General features: G+C 36.6%; 1 protein-coding gene across 1 annotated transcript in view; it reads left to right on the forward strand.

The window, feature by feature from the left end:
• The first annotated feature begins 1,259 nt into the window (after nt 1-1,259).
• Nucleotides 1,260-18,940, forward strand: part of ETNK1 (ethanolamine kinase 1) — a 57,045-nt gene continuing 39,364 nt past the window's right edge. The window contains exon 1 of the mRNA XM_019737892.3: nt 1,260-1,696. Coding sequence (XP_019593451.1) covers nt 1,541-1,696 — 156 coding nt within the window. The 5' untranslated portion in view covers nt 1,260-1,540. The remainder of the gene's footprint in view (nt 1,697-18,940) is intronic.

Consider the following 18,940-nt stretch of genomic DNA (forward strand, 5'->3'; position numbering starts at 1 on the left):
AAATTTTTTTATAATTTGCTATTAAACCATTTTGTAATTCAAAAATTTTAAAATTCTTAAAATGTCAACTGTTTACATACAATGTATACAAAAATACAAGAGATATTATCTGAAATGTTAAAGTATTAGCATAGTATTTCTCCCCAGCTTGGAAGGAACCCGTAATCTAGTATTTCTTGTAGTACACAATTTAAACAAAATATATGCCTGAGTCTGGAAAAGGCTGAATCAACTTCCTTGCTGTATTATAAAACTTTATTTTCTTTTTCTTCTTTTCTGTCCCATTTACTGTTACCCATAGTGAGCTATTTATTTTGTGATTTAGAAAGATAAGTAGTTTCTTTCTGAGCAATCAGAATGTAAAGTCATGCTAATGAGGTAATTAAACATTTTGAATGTTAATTAAGCTGAATCCAGTCAGTGATTTAATTTACTACTAACCTCTATTCACCATGTACTAAGTGCTACAGGGAAGACAGATTGAGGTCAAATCTCAGCTTATTTTCCTCAATCATAAGGAAAATTAGGAGCTACCAATAAATTATTTAGGTTTTAGCTCCAGTATTTTTAGTCCACTGAGGGATACCTTGAAACAGGCATCCAACCAGTCTAGTGTTGAATCTGGAAACTGTTTTCCTTCCATTCCATGGTCATCCCAGACTATGTTTTCTTTTGTTCGTTTGTTTGTTGTTTTTATATTGCTTATTATAGCAAGTTTTTTCCTGCTCTGAATAATTCTCAGTATGGTCAAACACTTGACCTTAAAAATAAATCTGGAAGTGCTGTCCTTGTCTTAACGGATTATCTTAACTGTTTGTTCCATATACCATGATCTCAGTATACATCTCATAAGAACTTAGTTGTCAATCCAACTGTGGGGTCCCCAGTACACAGCAGCTCCCAGATCAAAGCGACCCAATTAATCTTGTCCAGCCTCAGGCCAAATTCAGAGGCTGATCTGTTGGTTATTTCAGGATGCGTCCCAGCTTCCCAGAAAAACTCATCCCTACCTCAAACCCAGACCCCAAGACCCTCATGATCAGGTGAGCTAAAGCTTCAATGCCTTTCGGGTGTTGGCAGGGCTCGGGTTCATTCCGGAGGGGGGAGGTCTGCGTTTTTCAGACCAGCAGCACGCAGGGTAGACTGATAATGGCAGGGGAATCTAGCTCCAGACAGCTGGCCCATTGTGCTAACGGCTGGAAAGTCCGCCTCCGCTCTGACGCCAGGAGAGGCTCCGCCCCGCGCGTGACGCCATCGTCAGGCCAGTCCCGGCATGCTCCGCGGTCACCGGCGGTCGAACGCAGATGAGAGGAATTTTTCGCGTGAACAACCACTGCTCAGTTCAGCCGGTGTCCAGACTTGGGTCGGCAGGAGTGCCGCCTCCAATCGTTCTCCTACCGCTCGCCCGTCAGTCTGAGCGCCCCCAGCCCTCACGCGAGGGCGCCCCGGGACGGAAGGATCCACCAGCCTGTCGGCGCCCGCCGCTCTCGTGGTCGCCGTCGCGGTCGTCGTCGTGGTAGTCTCTGCCGTCGCCTGGGCCATGGCCAATTACATACACGTCCCTCCCGGCTCCCCGGAGGTCCCCAAGCTGGACGTCACGGTTCAGGATCAGGAGGAGCAGCGCTGCCGGGAGGGGGCCCTGAGACTCCTGCAACACCTGCGGCCGCACTGGGACCCTCAGGAGGTGACCCTGCAGGTAACGCCCACACCTCAGCCCTGGGTCTTTCACGACCCTAACGAAGCCCTGGGTGGTCTCACAGTCCCTTCTGTTCCCGGATAACCGGAGAGAGCTGACGGGAATGTCTTCTCCCTCAGTCCTTTGATATGTGACCGTGTATTTCCTCGTCACGCCGAGGAAGGTCACTCCCCCTTCTTTCACAGTTGCTTGATTAAGGTAGTTCTGGGGGCATATTTTCTCGGTAAAAGCGGCTACGTAAGTGACGCACCCATTCCACGCCGGGAGGATTCTTGTTGATAGTTGCCCCTCCTCCCACTCCCCTGTCCATTTTAAATGCAAAATGAACATTTTCCGCCCCTCCCCCCTTGCAAGGGGTCCTCGCCAATCGGCCCGAGCAACCTTTTCCACTCTTTTCGCAAATGATGCAGTAATTAATCCTCTCTGATCTTTTCCTTTCCCTTCTCTCCCCTCCCCCAACGGTTTACTCCCATTTATGCCTGACCCTGCGTTTTACCTTTTCAAGTCCTCGAATTGGCGAAAGTATTCGATTCAAAATAACCATGTCCGTGCATTACTAGATTGTGTTCTTAGGGAGCACTACACACATTGTTTTATTGGGATCCATATTAATGAATTTTTTCAGTCGTAGTAGTGAAAGTAACTATCTTATGTTAGAATGATCAGTGGCTTGTGAATATTTCTTTCTCTTGCCCACTGTATTCATAGACAAAAATTAGGAGAACAAATTCTTAAGAATCTAGGCGCTTTGTAATAACTTCTAATAAGTTATGATTTAGTATACTTGAAATTTATTTTGAATACTCATTTTTAAGTTTTGGAGTTTCAGGAACTATATGAAAATGAACCTTCTTTTCCGTTGCACACAAAACAAAATCATTTTAAAGGGTAGGATATTTGTGGTTTGTTTCAAATCTAAGCAATAATGTAAGACTATCACTTGAAGTAGCCAATTAATCTGCCTTGTTTTGTTGACTAAATTATTCTGCAGTGTTATGAACAGTATCTCAGATTCTTTGCTAAAGTAGCCACCTATATACAAAGATGAATAAAATATGAACAGTGTCCTAGGGCCCAGAACAGTTCCTGACACTCAAGCTTTCTTTCGTGTTAGTTTCAGTTCTTAATTCCTAGAAGAGTTTTGAGCATACGTTTTGAAAAAAATGTTAGACAAAATTCTTGAAATTTTAGGGGAGTGTTTATTAGCTAACTACATAGTACATAGTGAATACAAAATGATTTTCATTTGTAATTAAAAAATATATATCTAATGAAGGAAAATTAAATTAATCGAAACACCAGGCTTTTGTTCTTTATTCATTAACTAGTTTGCTATAGAAGATTTTTATGTTTATCAAAATGATTTGTATTCTGTCAGTCGGTTATTAATTAAACATACTAATTAAAGGCATGCTACTAACTGGTGCTTGCAAAGCAGTTACTTTTTAAGCAAAGATTTTAAAGTTTGAAGCTTTGACCATTGGAGTTTCTGTTGATGTATTTGTCTGTAGAACAGGAATAGCTACCATGAGGTACTATGTGCTAGGTTTGGATTAGGTGATCTATATTTTTTATCATTTAAGCTCCCAAACAATCGTTTAGGTAGGTACTTTCCCTTTTTTTTGTTTCCTTTCCTATGAAAGGGAAGTAAAGCCAGGATATAGGTTAAAAAAAGGGGGGGGGGGGGACAAAACTGTGGTAAACATCAAACTGTTTTTGATTGTTGGCAAGTACTTGAGATTGAATCTTCTGTCTATGTAGCATCTTCTGACTTTTAGACCTTTCAACTCATAAGCCAAACTTCTAATATACTTATTTGTAAGTGAAGGTAAATTCTAGCACTTAATTTTGCCTAAAGGATGATTATTAGTTAGAAATACAATCCCTCCATGTGTTAGCAAAGCTTTTGATTCAGAAGCTGGGACAACTACTAAGCTGAATAGGTGGTTATTCATCTCTCAACTTAGATTTGACTCCCACATTCTAGGTCCCTACAAACTCGGCTTTTATGATGCTTCAGGATTTACTTAATCTCAATGGGATTTTTTTTTTTTTATATTTGGTTTTAGTTTTTGAAGTGTAAAGATAAAAATCACACATTTCAGGAGTGGAAGTATGTATCATATAATCAACAGATTAAAACAGTTGGATCAGTAACACATATAACCCGTTTCTTTTCAAAAACATTTTTTCTAAAATTTTTATGTGATTTAAAATATGCCTTAAACATACCTTAGAAGCTTATTATGTTTCTTACCTGGCAATTACTCCTGCCAGCTGAACTATTCAGAGCATAACAATTTCCAAAAGCAAGCACAAAAGACTTTAATGCAGTCAAAATGGTAGAAGGCCCAGTCTACCTGAAGACTTAGACACGTGGAATAGAGAACCTCATTTTAGATAAGGTTTTAATAAATTTAATTACTTCGTTTTTCTATCTGTACAAGATTAAAAGAATAAGTATAAAAGGGGTGGTGAGCTTTTTGGTGTATAGTATCTTAGAATAGGCGGAGTAGGTATAAACAATACCATTTTGATTGCTTTGTATTTAATAATATTTTACTGTTTATGAAGCCCAACAACAGTGTTGTGAGGTAGATATAGACTTTTAACATGTATTTTATAGTTACTGAAACTGAACTTCCACTTTGTAAATGGCAGATCTGGAATGAGAACCCATCTTATGAATGGATCTTGATCAAGAAAAGTTTAAACTTAAATCAGGGAAGCCATGTTTGTGATAAATTAATTTCTTAAAAATAAAAGCTTTGGCTCATAAAAAGATTTTAAGTTCCCCTGAACATAAGTTTATATTACTTTTTACACATTTGACGTTATTTTAGAAAAGGGATTCACTTCAGCTTTCCTTTAAGATAGTTACTCCTTTTGTTACATAACAATTCCCTATCTCATTTGAAGATGTGGAATTTTAATTTGTCTCTATTTGGCTAGTGCTTGTATAAAGGAATAAAGAATCAGGTGAGATCTCTTAGGCCCAAAGAATAATTCTCAGGAGACTCTTAAAATTGTTTTTCCTTCTAAAAAAGTTGATGAATCAGTGTTTGGAATGTTCCAGTATGTTGTCTCTGGATCTTTCTCTCTGCAATGCTGGACAATGCTTTTTTCATTAACTTGTTATTATGTGAATTTTTTTTTTTTTTTAATGTGGGGCCTGTAGTAGATGTTGGAAAAGGTAGGATAGAAAGACCTTAATTATGATTTGTCGTTTTAAAACATTTATTCTTGTTACAGGATCTCAATGAGATCATTTGTATATGTTACCTTATAGTAACTTAGTTTTTCAATAAACAGTATACTATAGTGGTTAAGAGCATGGGGTTTGAACATAGTGCTGGTTTTGAGTCCCGGCTATGTACTTGTGACTAGATTTGTTATCCTGGTAAAGTTACTTAATGTTTCTAAGCTATAAAATGGATCCAAATACTTCTACCGCAAAAGGTTTATGTGAGAATGAAATAAACCCTATCTCTCATAATTATTATTGCTACTGAGCATCTACTATATATTGGATACCTGAATCAAAAAACGAACAACACATCTCTTCTTTGAAATTTCCAATTAATGTGCAATACAAATAAGAAAATAATTATAGTGTAGTGTTTTTGGAACGAGCGTTCAAATTTTATTCACAGGTAAAGATTACACAAGAACATTTAAAAAGCATACTGTTCTGCTGTTCCACAAGTTTTTGTATGTTTTTGAATGCATAGTTTTGAAACCTTAATATTATTTTTTTAAGTATACATACACTATCTTGGAAACCAATACTTGTGTTAGGTTGTGTAGCTATGTAGCAGTTTTTATATCCCCTTGAAGTAGTTACTGAAATATTCTATTAAAAATCTGTAACACCTTTTATTTTACTAGTGATATTTAATAGTGAATATTTTTTATTTTAAATGAATCAAAAGCCAAATATGTACAGTTGCTCTATTAAATTGCATTTCTTTTAGTGTTCTAATTTAATAATTAATTTTCCTTCCCATTTTTAAAAAGATGAGTTTGTTCCTTACTTTATATGATATAAGTTTCAGAAGAGTCTTAGATAAATTTAATATATTAAGGGTGCCAGAAGGGTACAATATTCATAGGAACCTTGAGTCCTATAGATACATATAAGGGGTCATAGTTTTTATTCGGCATAACTTTTAATATCAGTGGTTAGGTCCAGTTTTCTATTTCCTGTATCTTCTCTTTTTTTTCAGTGTTTTATAATAATGCATTTAAGTGGGTGGTAGGACCTAAGACTATATTGACTATGGCTAAGAGATGTATAATGTTTGATAGGCTCCTATCAAAGATATACAATGTTTGATAGGTTACCTTGTGTTTTAGTAAGACATGACTAAAAAGACAGGAGCCTAACCTTCTAGTTCATTTTCAGGTATTAACAGCTGTGTGACTTGGACTAAGCAAATCACTTTACCTCTCCTTGGGGCCTTAGCATATGTGGTGGAAAGGATGATTTTTGAATCCTGACGCCAGCCATTTGTAACCTTTGGCATGTTTTTAAATCTCTATAAAATGGGATTGCTGTCTGCCTTGGAAAATAGTAGAAAAGTAGAAAATAGTAGATTTTGCTACTGTACTACTACTTTACTATTATACTACTAATAGTAATTTTACCACGGATACGGATTTTATTACCTTACTACTAATAGTAGAATATCCTGAGAATTAAATGAAATATATAAAATGATGCATAGCACATTTTAGTGTTACATGCCTCCAGTCTGTCATCTCTCTTCCTTCCCAAACCCCTCCCCGTATTTATAAGTGGAAAACTTGATCTGAAAGAATTGTAAGCCCCTAAAATTTAATAATTCTGATGTATATTTTTTGTCCTAGATACGCTATTTCCAGCAGCATTTCTTTGTACAACTAACTGTACCAGAAGGTAGGCATAGGAGAATGTAGGAGGGAAGACTTCATAGAGGAGGGTACCTAGGCTGAGCTTTGAAGGAAAGTTATGATCAGATGGAATGGAGAAACATTTCTGGGCAAAGAAAACTACTTTCACAAAGCAAGACTGAGTATTTTGGGCAGAATGGAGTGTGACCAAAAACGAAGGGACTGATTTTTGAGAAAGGGAGTGGTGAGATATGAAGGTTTCGTACCTCAATTAGGAGGTTGTATTTTATTATCTAGGACATAATAGGAAACCATTGAATGTTTTTAAGTAGGTGAGGTATATATCATGTATGTTTTAGAGAAGTGGCAGGCTACGATGTAGGCAGTGGCATTGTTGGTTGAAGGAAATGTTTTGATTTGAGGAGTAAGTGGTCACTTAGGATATTTGTTTTGAAACTGGTGGTTACCACACACTAATAGGATGATAAATCAATATAGTGGGTTGAAACCACTACAATTTAAATAGATTAGTTAAAATGGCATGTGATAGGATAGATCATAGAGCCTTGCAAGTATTAAGGTGAGTATTGTTTTGTGAAGCTTGTTTTAGTTGTATATAAAAGTATCTGTCTAGTATGTACTGAAATTAGATGATAAATACTATATTTCTTGCTTTGTATTGTATTAAAAATGTTTGAGAAAGAATTAATCTAGGAGAGAGTGTTGTTAGTCCAGACAAGAGGTGCTGGGACCCAAATTACGACAGTAGCCTTGGAGAAGGGAATAAGGGACAGATTTGACATTTCAGAAAATAAATGTGCAGGACTTGTTAATTGCTTGTAGGTGAGGGAAGAGGGAATCTTACGGATTTTTGTTTTGTTTTTTGTTAGTGACAGAGATGAGGTAATAGAAGATGTGTAAGGAATCAGAGGTATTTCTAATGATTTTGTCTTATAAGGAGTTATTTTACTCTTTGATATAACAGATGGGCTATAAATAGATACTTTTCTGTCACTCTTTAAAAAATTGTGAGATACAACAAACATACAGAAAAATGTATGAAACATAAATTGTTGTAGAAAAAATAGCTGTGTAAGCCAAATACAGGGAAAGAGAAAATGTTACCAGCAACCCAGAATATCTTTTTCCTTCCCTTGTCCTAACCTCTCAGTCTTTCTAGTGGTATCACAATAACATTTAAAAAAAAAAATTAACAATAATTTGAATTACTCATGTTTTGCAAGTTAGTACTCTGAGAAAATAATATACTGATTAAGTACATGAATTTCCTTTACTACATGAACATGAAATAATTTGGTTTTACTAAAAAGATGTATTACAATGTTAAACTTTGAATAGAAAACAAATGTCCTACCCATATTTTATTTAAAAATTACCGGTGTTTTATTATCTTCTATTATACTTCTTCCGTTTTTATTTTACATAGTTGTAATCATACGATATGTACAGTTTTGTATTCTTTTTTAAATATAACCTTTCATAACCCCATGTTTGTATGGTATCGACTGTAATTTCTGATAGCTACAAACAGTATTTGGTCATGTTAAATATGTGACCTAATTTTTTAAATAAGGATTTTAAGTTCTGAAGAGTACAAAGAAGAAAATTAAAAAGGCTCATATTCTATCTAAACCTGTTGATTTTGTTTCAAATTAGTATAGGTAATACATTCCCTTAATAAAATATTTAAAACATATATAAGACTGTATATGAGATGTGAAAAGTCAAACTTCCTCTACTCCAAGTCATTCTCCCAACAGGTAATTTTGTGAACAGTTTCTTTTGAAATTATAAAAAATGAGCAGATTATGGAATTACCAGTGTGCATATCAACCTGTGTTTATAAATATCAGTAAATGTAATTATATTCATGTTGTATACGTAACTAAGTTATTCTGTATCTTGCTTTTTAAAATAACATATTTTAGACATCCTCCCTTGTCAGAATATGTAATCTGCCCTATATTTTTAAAGCAACATTGAATTGTTTTCTATTTTTTGGATATTAAAAACAGTATTGCAATAAACTGCTTTTATACATATATTTCGGAAGACTTCTAAGTAAATTCTTATTAATGGAATTAAAAGGTTAAAAATTGCATGTGTCAGAGTTGTCCAGAGAAACAATCTCATATATATAATTTACTTCAAGGAATTGTCTTACACAACTGTGGAGGCTGGTAAGTATGAAATTTATAGGGCAGGCTGGTGAGCTACAAACTCTAAGGCTGGAGTTGATGCTGTCTGTAGTCTTGAGGCAGAATTTCTTCAGGAAAACCTGTTTCGCTTTTAGATGTCCTTCAACTGATTGGATTAGGCTCTTTATGATTTTGGAGAAGAATCTTTACTTAAAGTCAACTGATTGTAGGTGTTAACTACATCTACAAGATACCATCACAGTTGCATCTAGATTAGTGTTTGATTGAATAAGTGGATACCATAGCCAAGCCAAGTCTGCATATAAAACTATCATGCTGTTTCACACCTTGATATTGCCAAATTCTTACAAAAGTTGTATCTATACTTCTCAAAACAGTGTTAGAGAGTATCTTTCTTTTATACCTTGTCCAATGCCTGATACCAAATTTAAAATATTTTGCCATGGATATGATATGATATGAATATGATATGATATTTTGTTAATTTTGTTATTTTGGAAGATGGTGGAATCCAATAGTTTATTCCACAAAACAGTTAATTGATGTGTATTAATTTCCATCTTTTAGGCTTGTTTATTAGGCATTATCTTAATAATCGAAACTTGTCTTTACTGTTTTATTGGCCTGAGGAAGCTCATTCATTTGAATTTGGTAGTTAATTGGTTGTTCTAGACCACGGGTGTCTAAACTGCAGCCCGTGGGCCAACTGCTGCTCGAGATCCATTGTTAATTGGCCCGCAGCAAATTCCAAAAATACATTTAGTTTACTTAAATAAACCAGGTGAGGCAATACGTACTTCACCTTGAGTGAGTGGCCTGGCTGTTGGTGTATTTTACCGCATGTGGCCCTTGGTGAAAACCGTTGAAAAAGTTTGGACACCCCTACGCTGGACCATAAATAAATACATATCTGCTTCCCTGTTTGGGATTTGTTTGGGGCCCTTGAATGCTGGGAGACCAGTAGTAGCTCCCATCAGTCCACCCAATCTCTGATAATGCTCTATTAAAAACTTTTGCCTCAACCCCATCAATGTCTGCTTTATTCATCCAGTTTTTCAGTAACCACTAAAAGCTTCCACTCTGTTGGGACAGATAGATTTGCCATCTCCCTTATCCTTTCTGCTTTTTTTTTTTGAACAATTCTAATTTTCTTAGTATCATCCCAAAGACCCATAAAAGGAAGCTTGAGATAGCAAATTGAATACAGCATTCTGAACAGTTTTTTGTGTGATGCTAACATTAAAGTTACACGGGGACCCATTTAGAAGGACCTTATCACAGTATTTACCAGGACCTGGGGGCAGGCGTATTAACTGGTTGGATATCCTGGTCCTTACATATAAAGCCAGTCTGGTATGGCCTGCATCTGCTGCATAGCAGTCAACTTTATCTGGAGTATTCATTCCACTTTGCATGTGGAGGGACAGGACATTTCTCCTTTTCAGGGTAAACAAACTTTCTAGCTCTTTTTTATCTATTGTGTAAGCTAGTAGTCTTGTTGGGATTAGGTTGCTCTATGTTTGGGTTTGTCACAGCCATTCAGGCCTGCTTAGCAGTGAGCTGTGGGTCTTTCATTAGGCCATATCATGCTGTGGTTTTCCAAACCATAGACTGCTCCTAACTTAACCATTTTACGAGCCATGTTAATAAAGGTTCTTTAGGGAGCTGGCTATATTGATCCAAAAGTGAGACGACGACTTTATACTATATCCCCTGGTTTTAGTAGTTGCCTGATTTTTGTCCCCTTGCCACCTGAATCATCTTGGTAAACAGAGGTGCTTATGCAGTTATCTGCTGCGCAGCATGATTCTCTCTTTTAAGATGGTTCTGAGGTTAGCAGCCTGATGTTGGATTAGACCGGCTGAAATCCGGGTCAGTGCAACAGTTTCCACCCTGAAACTGTTCTTACTTTTTTTTTTTTCGGGGGGGGGGGGCAGTTTGGCTAACAACAGTCAGGGAATTGTGCATTTAGACAATTTCACATTATTTTGAACTTTATTGTGGTGGAGTGACTCAACTTGTCTATGGTTAGAGCTCTCATTTCTAGTCATTTACTTTTACTTCTGTGACAGATGGCAACATGCCTGCTGTTTCATATTATGAGTGATTGGACAAACAGTGAGGCATCAGGGGTTTTATCATCCTATGCCTCTTATTCTTTCCCCAAATAATGTGTTAGCAATTAGTCTAGGGTCATGCTAGGGAACCCATAAAGTTGAGGGTGGTCTTGATCTCCCTGAAACAGGTTTTTAACCTGTCCTGTCACTGTAACTTTGAATAAATATTGAAACTTATTTAGGCCATAGTTTTCTTGTCCAACAACTTGATCATTTTCAAGTTACTTTATAATCTGTCTACATAAGCAAACGTTTATTGAATATCTCTATGTTGTATGTAAGCCAGTTTCTTTTTATAATTACTCTCTGAAAAGAAAGCTAAAAGTAGATTAATTAAAATTAAATTATGTTAATTTCTACATAACAGGAGAAATGGAATACTAAAGAATAGGATTTTGTTAAGTAGGGTTGAGCTTTGGATAGCCACAAACCTTGTAATATCTAAGTTTTTTTTTTCTCCCTCAAGAACCAATTTTTGACCCTTTGGTGATGATACCATCTCTGTTGAGAATGCATATAATAGACTTAAGAGATTTTATTTAATTTTCTGTAGTCATACTTTGTTTTATTATTCTTTGCTTTATTGAACTTCCCAGATAACTGCATTTTTTACAAATTGAAGGTTTGTGGCAACCCTGCATTGAGCAAATCTATTGGCACTATTTTCCAACAGCCTTTGCTTACTTCATGACTCTATCACTTTTAATAATTCTCACAGTATTTCACACTTTTTTATATATTTGTTTTGGCAATCTGTTATCAGTGATCTTTGATGTTACTATTGTAATTGTTTTGGGGAATCACAAACCATGCCCATATAAAGACGGTGAATTTAATAATGTTGTGTATGTTCTGACTGTTTCACTGACACGCCATTCCCATCTCTCTCCCTCTCCTTGGGCCTCCCTATTCCCTGAGACAGCAATATTGAAATTAGACCAATTAATACAATGACATCTAAGTGTTCAAGTGAAAGAGTCACACATCTCTCACTTTAAATCGAAAGCTAGAAATGATTAAGCTTAGTGAGGAAAGTATGTTGAAAGCTGAGATGGGCCAAAAGCTAGGCCTCTTGCGCCAGTTAGCCAAGCTGTGAATGCAAAGGAAAAGTTCTTGAAGAAAATTAAAAGTACTACTTCAGTGAACACACAAATGTTAAGAAAGCAAAACAGCCTTATTGCTGATAATAGAGAAAATTTTGGTGGTCTAGATAGATCAAACATTCCCTTAAAGCCAAAGCTTAATCCAGAGCAAGGCCCTGTCTTCAGTTCTGTGAAGGCTGAGAGACGTGAGGAAGCTACAGAAGAAAAGTTTGAAGTTAGGAGAGGTTGGTGCATGAGGTTTAAGGTAAGAAGCTATAACATAAAAGTGTAAGTTGTAGCAGTAGGTGCTGATACAGAAGCTGCAGCAAATTATCCAGAAGATCCAGCTAAGATAATTAATGAAAGTGGCTACACTAAACAGATTTTCAATGTAGATGAGACAATGTTCTATTGGAAGAGGATGCCATCTAGTATTTTCATAGCTAGAGAGGAGATGTCAATACCTGGCTTCAGAGCTTCAAAGGATAGGTTCACTCTCTTGTTAGATGCTAATGCAGCTGATGACATTAAGTTGAAGCCAGTGCTCGTCTACCATTTTGAAAATCCTTGGACCCTTAAGAATTATGCCAAATCTACTCTGCCTGTGTTCTATAAATGGAAACACAAAACCTGGATGACACAGCACATATGTTTATAACATGATCTACTGAATATTTTAAGCCCACTGTTGAGAACTGCTGTTCAACAAAAAAAGATTTCTTTCAAAATATTACTGCTTACCTCCATCAGAGCTCGGGTGACCAATTTTTCAATAATTTTCATTATGGGCAGCACGTTTAGTGTCTTGAGATCTATGCTGAAGTCATGAAGATATTCCTCAGTGTTTTCTTGAAGTTTTATTGTTTTGATACTTTACATTTTGATCTGGAGTCATTTATGGTGTGAGGTGGAGGGGATCATGATTCATTTTTTTACATATGGCTATCAGTTATTCATTTATTGAAAAGACCATCTTTCTCCATTATAGTGTCACCTTAGTGATAAATCAGGTTTCATTGTATGTGGATTTGATTGCAAATTCTGTTTTGTTCCTTTGGTCTGCTTTGTCTGTTGCACCATTACCACATTGTCTTGATTACTGTCAAATTTGCTATAGGTCTTATTACCTGGTATAGTTTCTATAGTCCTTGGTATAGAACTTTAGCTTTGTTCTTCTTTAAGATTGTCTTGACTATTCTTGACTTTTTAAATTGCCATGTAAATTAAAGACTCAGCTTTTTAATTTATACCAGATAAACAGATGGGATTTTGATTGATATTTTGTGGAATTTATAGATCTTCAAGAACTAAATTAACAATATTCAGTCTTGCAATCTATAAACATGGTATGTCCCATTTATTTAAATCCTTAATTTCTCTCAAACTTGAAGTTTTTAATATAGAGATTTTTCGTTTCATTTGATTTTTTTTCCCTCTAGGAATTGGATGCTTTTTGATATTAATGTAAAGGGTATCATTTAAAAATGGTTTGTTGGTATGCAGATATTCATTTGATTGTTATATGAGGTGTGATGAAACAATGCGGTAAATCTTTAAATAAATAAGAAAATTATTACAGTGAGAGACACATTGCCATTAATTCCCCTCAGAATACTCCCCTTCTCTTCAAACACACTTATGCCATCTTTCTTGCCACTTTCTGAATCAGTTCTGAAAGTCCTCTTTTGTGAGTGTCTTTAGTTGTGTTGTCCTGGCTGCCTTGATGTCCTGAATCGATTCAAAACGCTTATCTTTCATGGTCATTTTGACTTTGGGGAAGAGCCAGAAGTCGCACAGTGCCAGATCTGGTGAATAAGGTGGATGAGGGCACACAGTAATGTTTTTATTTGACAGAAATTGCTGTACAGAAGCGATGTGGGACACAATGTTGTCATGATGGGGGATGAATTGCTCATTTCTCAGGCTGTTTTTGATGTTGAAGGACATCCAGATCTCTCCTTATCTTCAATCAATTCACAATCATTACAAAATTGCTAGTACCACTTGTAAACCATCTTCATGGTCACTGCAGCATCACCATAAACAAATTTTACCATTTCGTGTGTTTCTTTAGCTCTTTTTTGCAGTTTGAAACAAAATTTCATGTTAATGTGTTGTTCGTGATCCATGATTTACGGCACACTTCAACACACACTTTCTCTCAACTGTAGCTCACACCCGACTGCACCAAACAAGTTGAAACTTGTCACACACAGTTACTAAGGTTCGACGTGCCACTTGCTGTATTGAAGATCCCTGCCTTTCCATTGGATGGCACTCAGCAGCAGCATTCACCATATTTTTTGATCACAACGGAAATGCTCCACGTCACACATCCCCGATAAAGCCTCATGCAGTATACAAGTTGGGTGAGGCAGGGTCTCAGGAAATCACTAGAGTGGAAGAGTTGTGTTTACCACGTTAATGTAGATTGTGGCTTGGTGCCAGTCCTGGGCCTGGAACTACTCGGCAAAAGTCTCAGCACATGGAGTCACGCGGACCCAGTAGTTTTCCAAGAAAGTGCAATGTGGACGGGGCTGGCTGCTCCCTGAGAAAATACTTCCGAGCTGGGGGAGTTGCGTAGGTTTGGGCCCCCAGGAGTTAGCGCGGTGGAGCAGTGGAACCCACCAGACCACTTCAGATTCAGATTTGGCCATGTTGGGGGGAAGGGCTCAACACAGGAAAGATAGCGCCTGTCTGTTGGCTGCGCGGCAGGATGACCCCCTATACAGGGAAAATGGATAGTCCCTCCAGTCCTTTCCCCGAAACCACACAACTCGGTCTCTCCCGGTATGTCTCTGACCCCTTTGAGTCACTGTACCTCCACCAGATCCCAGGGTGAGTATCTGTGTGCAAGTGAGGCTGTGCGTGTGTCCTTTAAGATGATGTCTGGGTTTCCCCCAGCCTTCCATCCCACTTGGTTGGATGGAATTCCCACTGTTTTCTATAGGCAGATGTTGTTGGGTCTCCTCTTCCTGGCACCAGTACTCTGGGCAGGAGAATCCATTGCGAGGCTGAGGTCCCTCGTTTCTCTAGGGGGACCTTTGCTGCCAGGATATCCCTCCTGATTGTCATCTATCACATGGAGGTTTGGGGCTTGCCCTTCTGCATCTCTGCCTCTCCTACTTATCTCAACATGACTTCTTTATATCCTTAGTTATAAAACTGTTCAGCTAGACTTCAGATGGTTTTCCAGGTTGATGGTTGTATAATTTAGTTGTGATTATAATGTATTCACAGAAGTAGGGAGGCACAGTATTTATCTACTCCACCATCTGGGATGTCTTACCTGCTTTTTAAATTTTTAATATTTGTACTTACATGTTCCTATAAGCACCCACAGATTTTGATATGTCTTTTTTATCATTCAGTTCAGAATGTTTTCTAATTACCATTGTAGTTATTTTCTTTATCCTGTGGATTTTCATGTTCATTGCTTCATTTCAAATAAGTGGGAGAATTTTTTTTTCTTTATTTTGGCAAAAAGCAAATACAAAATTTACTATCTTAACCATTTTTATTTGATGTGTGTGTGTGGTGTGTTACTGATGTCTAGCTCACATCCATTGTAGTTTGAGAAAATATCTGAATGATTTTAATCATTTGGTATTTATTGACGCTTGCTTTATAAACAAGCCTATAGTTAATTTTGGTAATATTTCATGTAGACTTGAAAAGGATGCATATTCGGTTCTTGGGTACAGTGTTGTATGTCATTTATGTAGGATTTTAAATTGTGTTCAGATCTTTTGTACACGTAGTGATTTTTTCCTGTTTTAAAAAAATCAGCTATTTAAAGATGTGCTCAAGTTTTGAACAATTACTGTGGAATGTATTTAGTATGTCAGTTTTTGCCATGTATATTTTGAAGTTGTGTTATTGGATGCATACACATTTAAAACAGTTATCTCTTGTTGGATCAATCCTTTTATCATTATACAATGTCCCTATTTATCCTCAGGACTATATCCTTAAGCTCTATTTTGTTTGATATGATGTAACTACATCAGCTTTCTTTTGCATGTCTCTTGTGAAAGCCGCATTTATAGTTGTTTTTTTCCATAATTAGCCTTTAATTGGATTATTTAGTTCTTTTACATTTAATGTAACTATTTAGGTAGTTCAGATTTTCTTTCTACTATCTTAACTATTACCTTCTGTTCAATTCATCTGTTTTGCATTCCTATTTTATCGCCTTTACTTTTTTTTCCTTCTTTCGATATGTTCCAAGCCTCAGAAGAATTCACAGTATAATATGGAGTGACAAATATAATTAAGCAATTACAGTGCATTTTAGTAAATGCTATGTGTAGGGTACTAGCAAACACTGAGAAGTATTTATGCCTTACTTGAGTTTAGGGACTGTCTTCTAGAAGAGATAACTCCTGTATTGGAATTTTAAAGGAAGTTGGAAGTTAAGTGAAGGAATAGAAGGGTGAGTTTGTTAAGTAGATTACTAGATAACTTGAAGAGATATCAAGGAACTTGCATACCATAAGGATCTTGAACTTTATTTTCTGAGCAGTGTGGGACCATTTGAAGATTGCCAATCATCATATTCTTAAATGTTGTTTAGATATCTTATGCAGGTGGCAGTGAAGAAAGAGAATATTTTTAGAGGGCAGGAAGGTGGTTAAACTGGCCTAAGAGAGACCAGTGAGGCTATTGAAATCCTGCAGATAAGAAATTGACAAGATTTGACTGTTGGAAATAGGGATGGAGAAACAGAAGAAAGAATTACCTAGGAAGAAAACTTTATGTGGGGGATGAAGAGGGAGGGTTCAAGTGGTTACCATCAGCGTAATTTTACCATCACCGTGAATAGTTACATTATTCATATATTTATATTTTTACCCTTGGAATTTATTATGACTATCACTTCATTGCACGTGTGTCTGTTGTACAATAGAAAATATTGGGGTTAGTATCGTTGGAGTTGAGATTCTGTCATACTTACACATATCTATAATAGTGTTCAGTAATCTGTATTCAGTAATCTTATTACCTATCCCTATCCCTTTAAGTGCATATGTCTTACATGTATGGTTCTGTATGTACACATAAATATGTATACATTGTTTTGGCACCCTCTGTATGTAGTTATCCACATACTTGTTGTTAAGAGCTTAGTGTGTGCCAGGTACTCTAAGTGCTTTTATGTATATTAACTCATTGATCCACATAACAATGCTATAAAGTAGATTCTAATATGCTGATGTTATACATGAGGAAAATGAAGCACAAAGAGGTTTAGTGACTTGCCTAAGATTATTCAACTTGTAGAAAACTCAGCTAGAATTCAAGCTCAAACAGTCTTGCTTCGTAGCTCCTCATCCTCTGAAATAGTTCTATCCTAAGTACTTGACCAACAATGCAGGATAAACCCTGTGAAAAGGAACTTCATGAAATTTGTACTAGTCTGGTACCCCATCCATTGATGGGTAATTTTACATTTCTAGTATACATGTAGTGTTGTGTACTTAGTATATGGTGTAGTGTATTTTAATTGTATATTTGGAAAGGTCCAGCATATTGAATCACTTGCAAGTTTATATATGAGGTGGGAACTATCCAAGAGCAAAGAGCATTATCCATACATCCTTAAAGTCAGTGTTTTCCATGAGAAACCATCAAGAACACATCTATAGCCGAACAGCTTTGGACTGTTACTCACTGTAATAGGGAGAATTTCTACCATGGGGAATGGTGGTGATCTCAGGAACTGGCTGTGAGAAAGAAGTTATATAGGATTTGAGTTTGGTGATTTGGGGAAGTGTTCAAGGAAACAAACTTTCCTCAGTTGGGTGCTGTAAGGAAGGAAGTGGGGCAAGTCTATGACTGTGTGGGTATCTTTTTTTTTTTTTTTTTTAAATCAATTCATTTTTTTTTTTTTTTTCCAAGTCAAGTTGTTGTCCTTTCAGTCTTAGTTGTGGAGGGCGCAGCTCAGCTCCCGGTCCAGTTGCCGTTGCTAGTTGCAGGGGGCGCAGCCCACCATCCCTTGCGGGATTTGAGGAATTGAACCCACTGGCCTATGTGGGAATCAAACCAGCAGCCTTCGGAGTTAGGAGCACGGAGCTCCAACCGCCTGAGCCACTGGCTGTGCCAGCCCCCTGTGTGGATATCTTAATCTTACCTAGAGGCCTGGAGGAATGAAGCCTGCCAAAGCTGTGACTGGAAAAGGAACAGCAGTCACTCAAATTAGCCAGAATAGAGGGATGTTTGGTCATTTTTGTGGTTTAGGAAAATTTCATAATTTTATCTACGTTCAGACATGATTACAGTGATTTTGTTTTTGTCTTGATCCTTTATGGCCCCAGAGAGGCCTCATCTGACGTTGGTGTTCTGTGAAATTGTTTATGTTCAACAGAACCTCAAGGCCTTGCTGTGTGTGCCAAGTTGGTTCCTAGTTGTTGGGCTCCTTTTCATCTCACTAATTTTATTGTTTCACTTGTGAACTAGTTTCCTTGCAGAAAAAGAGTGAGAAAACATACATAAGCCAAAAGAAAAAATTTAAACTACTTGGAAACAAGGAACAAGATTTAAACTACCTCAGGTTTTTATTGAATATCTTTGCAGACATTTTATGCTTATTTATACATGAACTTTTTATAAATATGAAGTTATATTACTCATATTTATATTTTTACCCTAGGAATTTATTATGACAATCACTTCATTGCATGTGTGTGCCTGTTGTACAATATAGGGTGTTAGGGTTAGTATAATTGGAGTTGAGATTCTGTCATACTTATAAATATCTATAATAGTGTTCAGTAATCTGTATTCAGTAATCTTATTACCTATCCCTGGCCCTTTAAGTGCATATGTCTTACTTGTATGTTTCTGTATGTATACACATAAATGCACAATACAGCATGCACATTTTATAGGCAAGAGAGAATGCGTTTGTTAAAAACTAGGTAAAGAACACAATTTTGATAACTATATGGGGAAGTGTTAAGTATCTACTATTTGCTATGAAAATACAGAAAA

The sequence above is a fragment of the Rhinolophus sinicus genome, chromosome 1 (genome assembly GCF_057876585.1).
Source record: "Rhinolophus sinicus isolate RSI-liver-muscle chromosome 1, RSI-T2T, whole genome shotgun sequence".
Taxonomy (NCBI): Eukaryota; Metazoa; Chordata; class Mammalia; order Chiroptera; family Rhinolophidae; genus Rhinolophus; species Rhinolophus sinicus.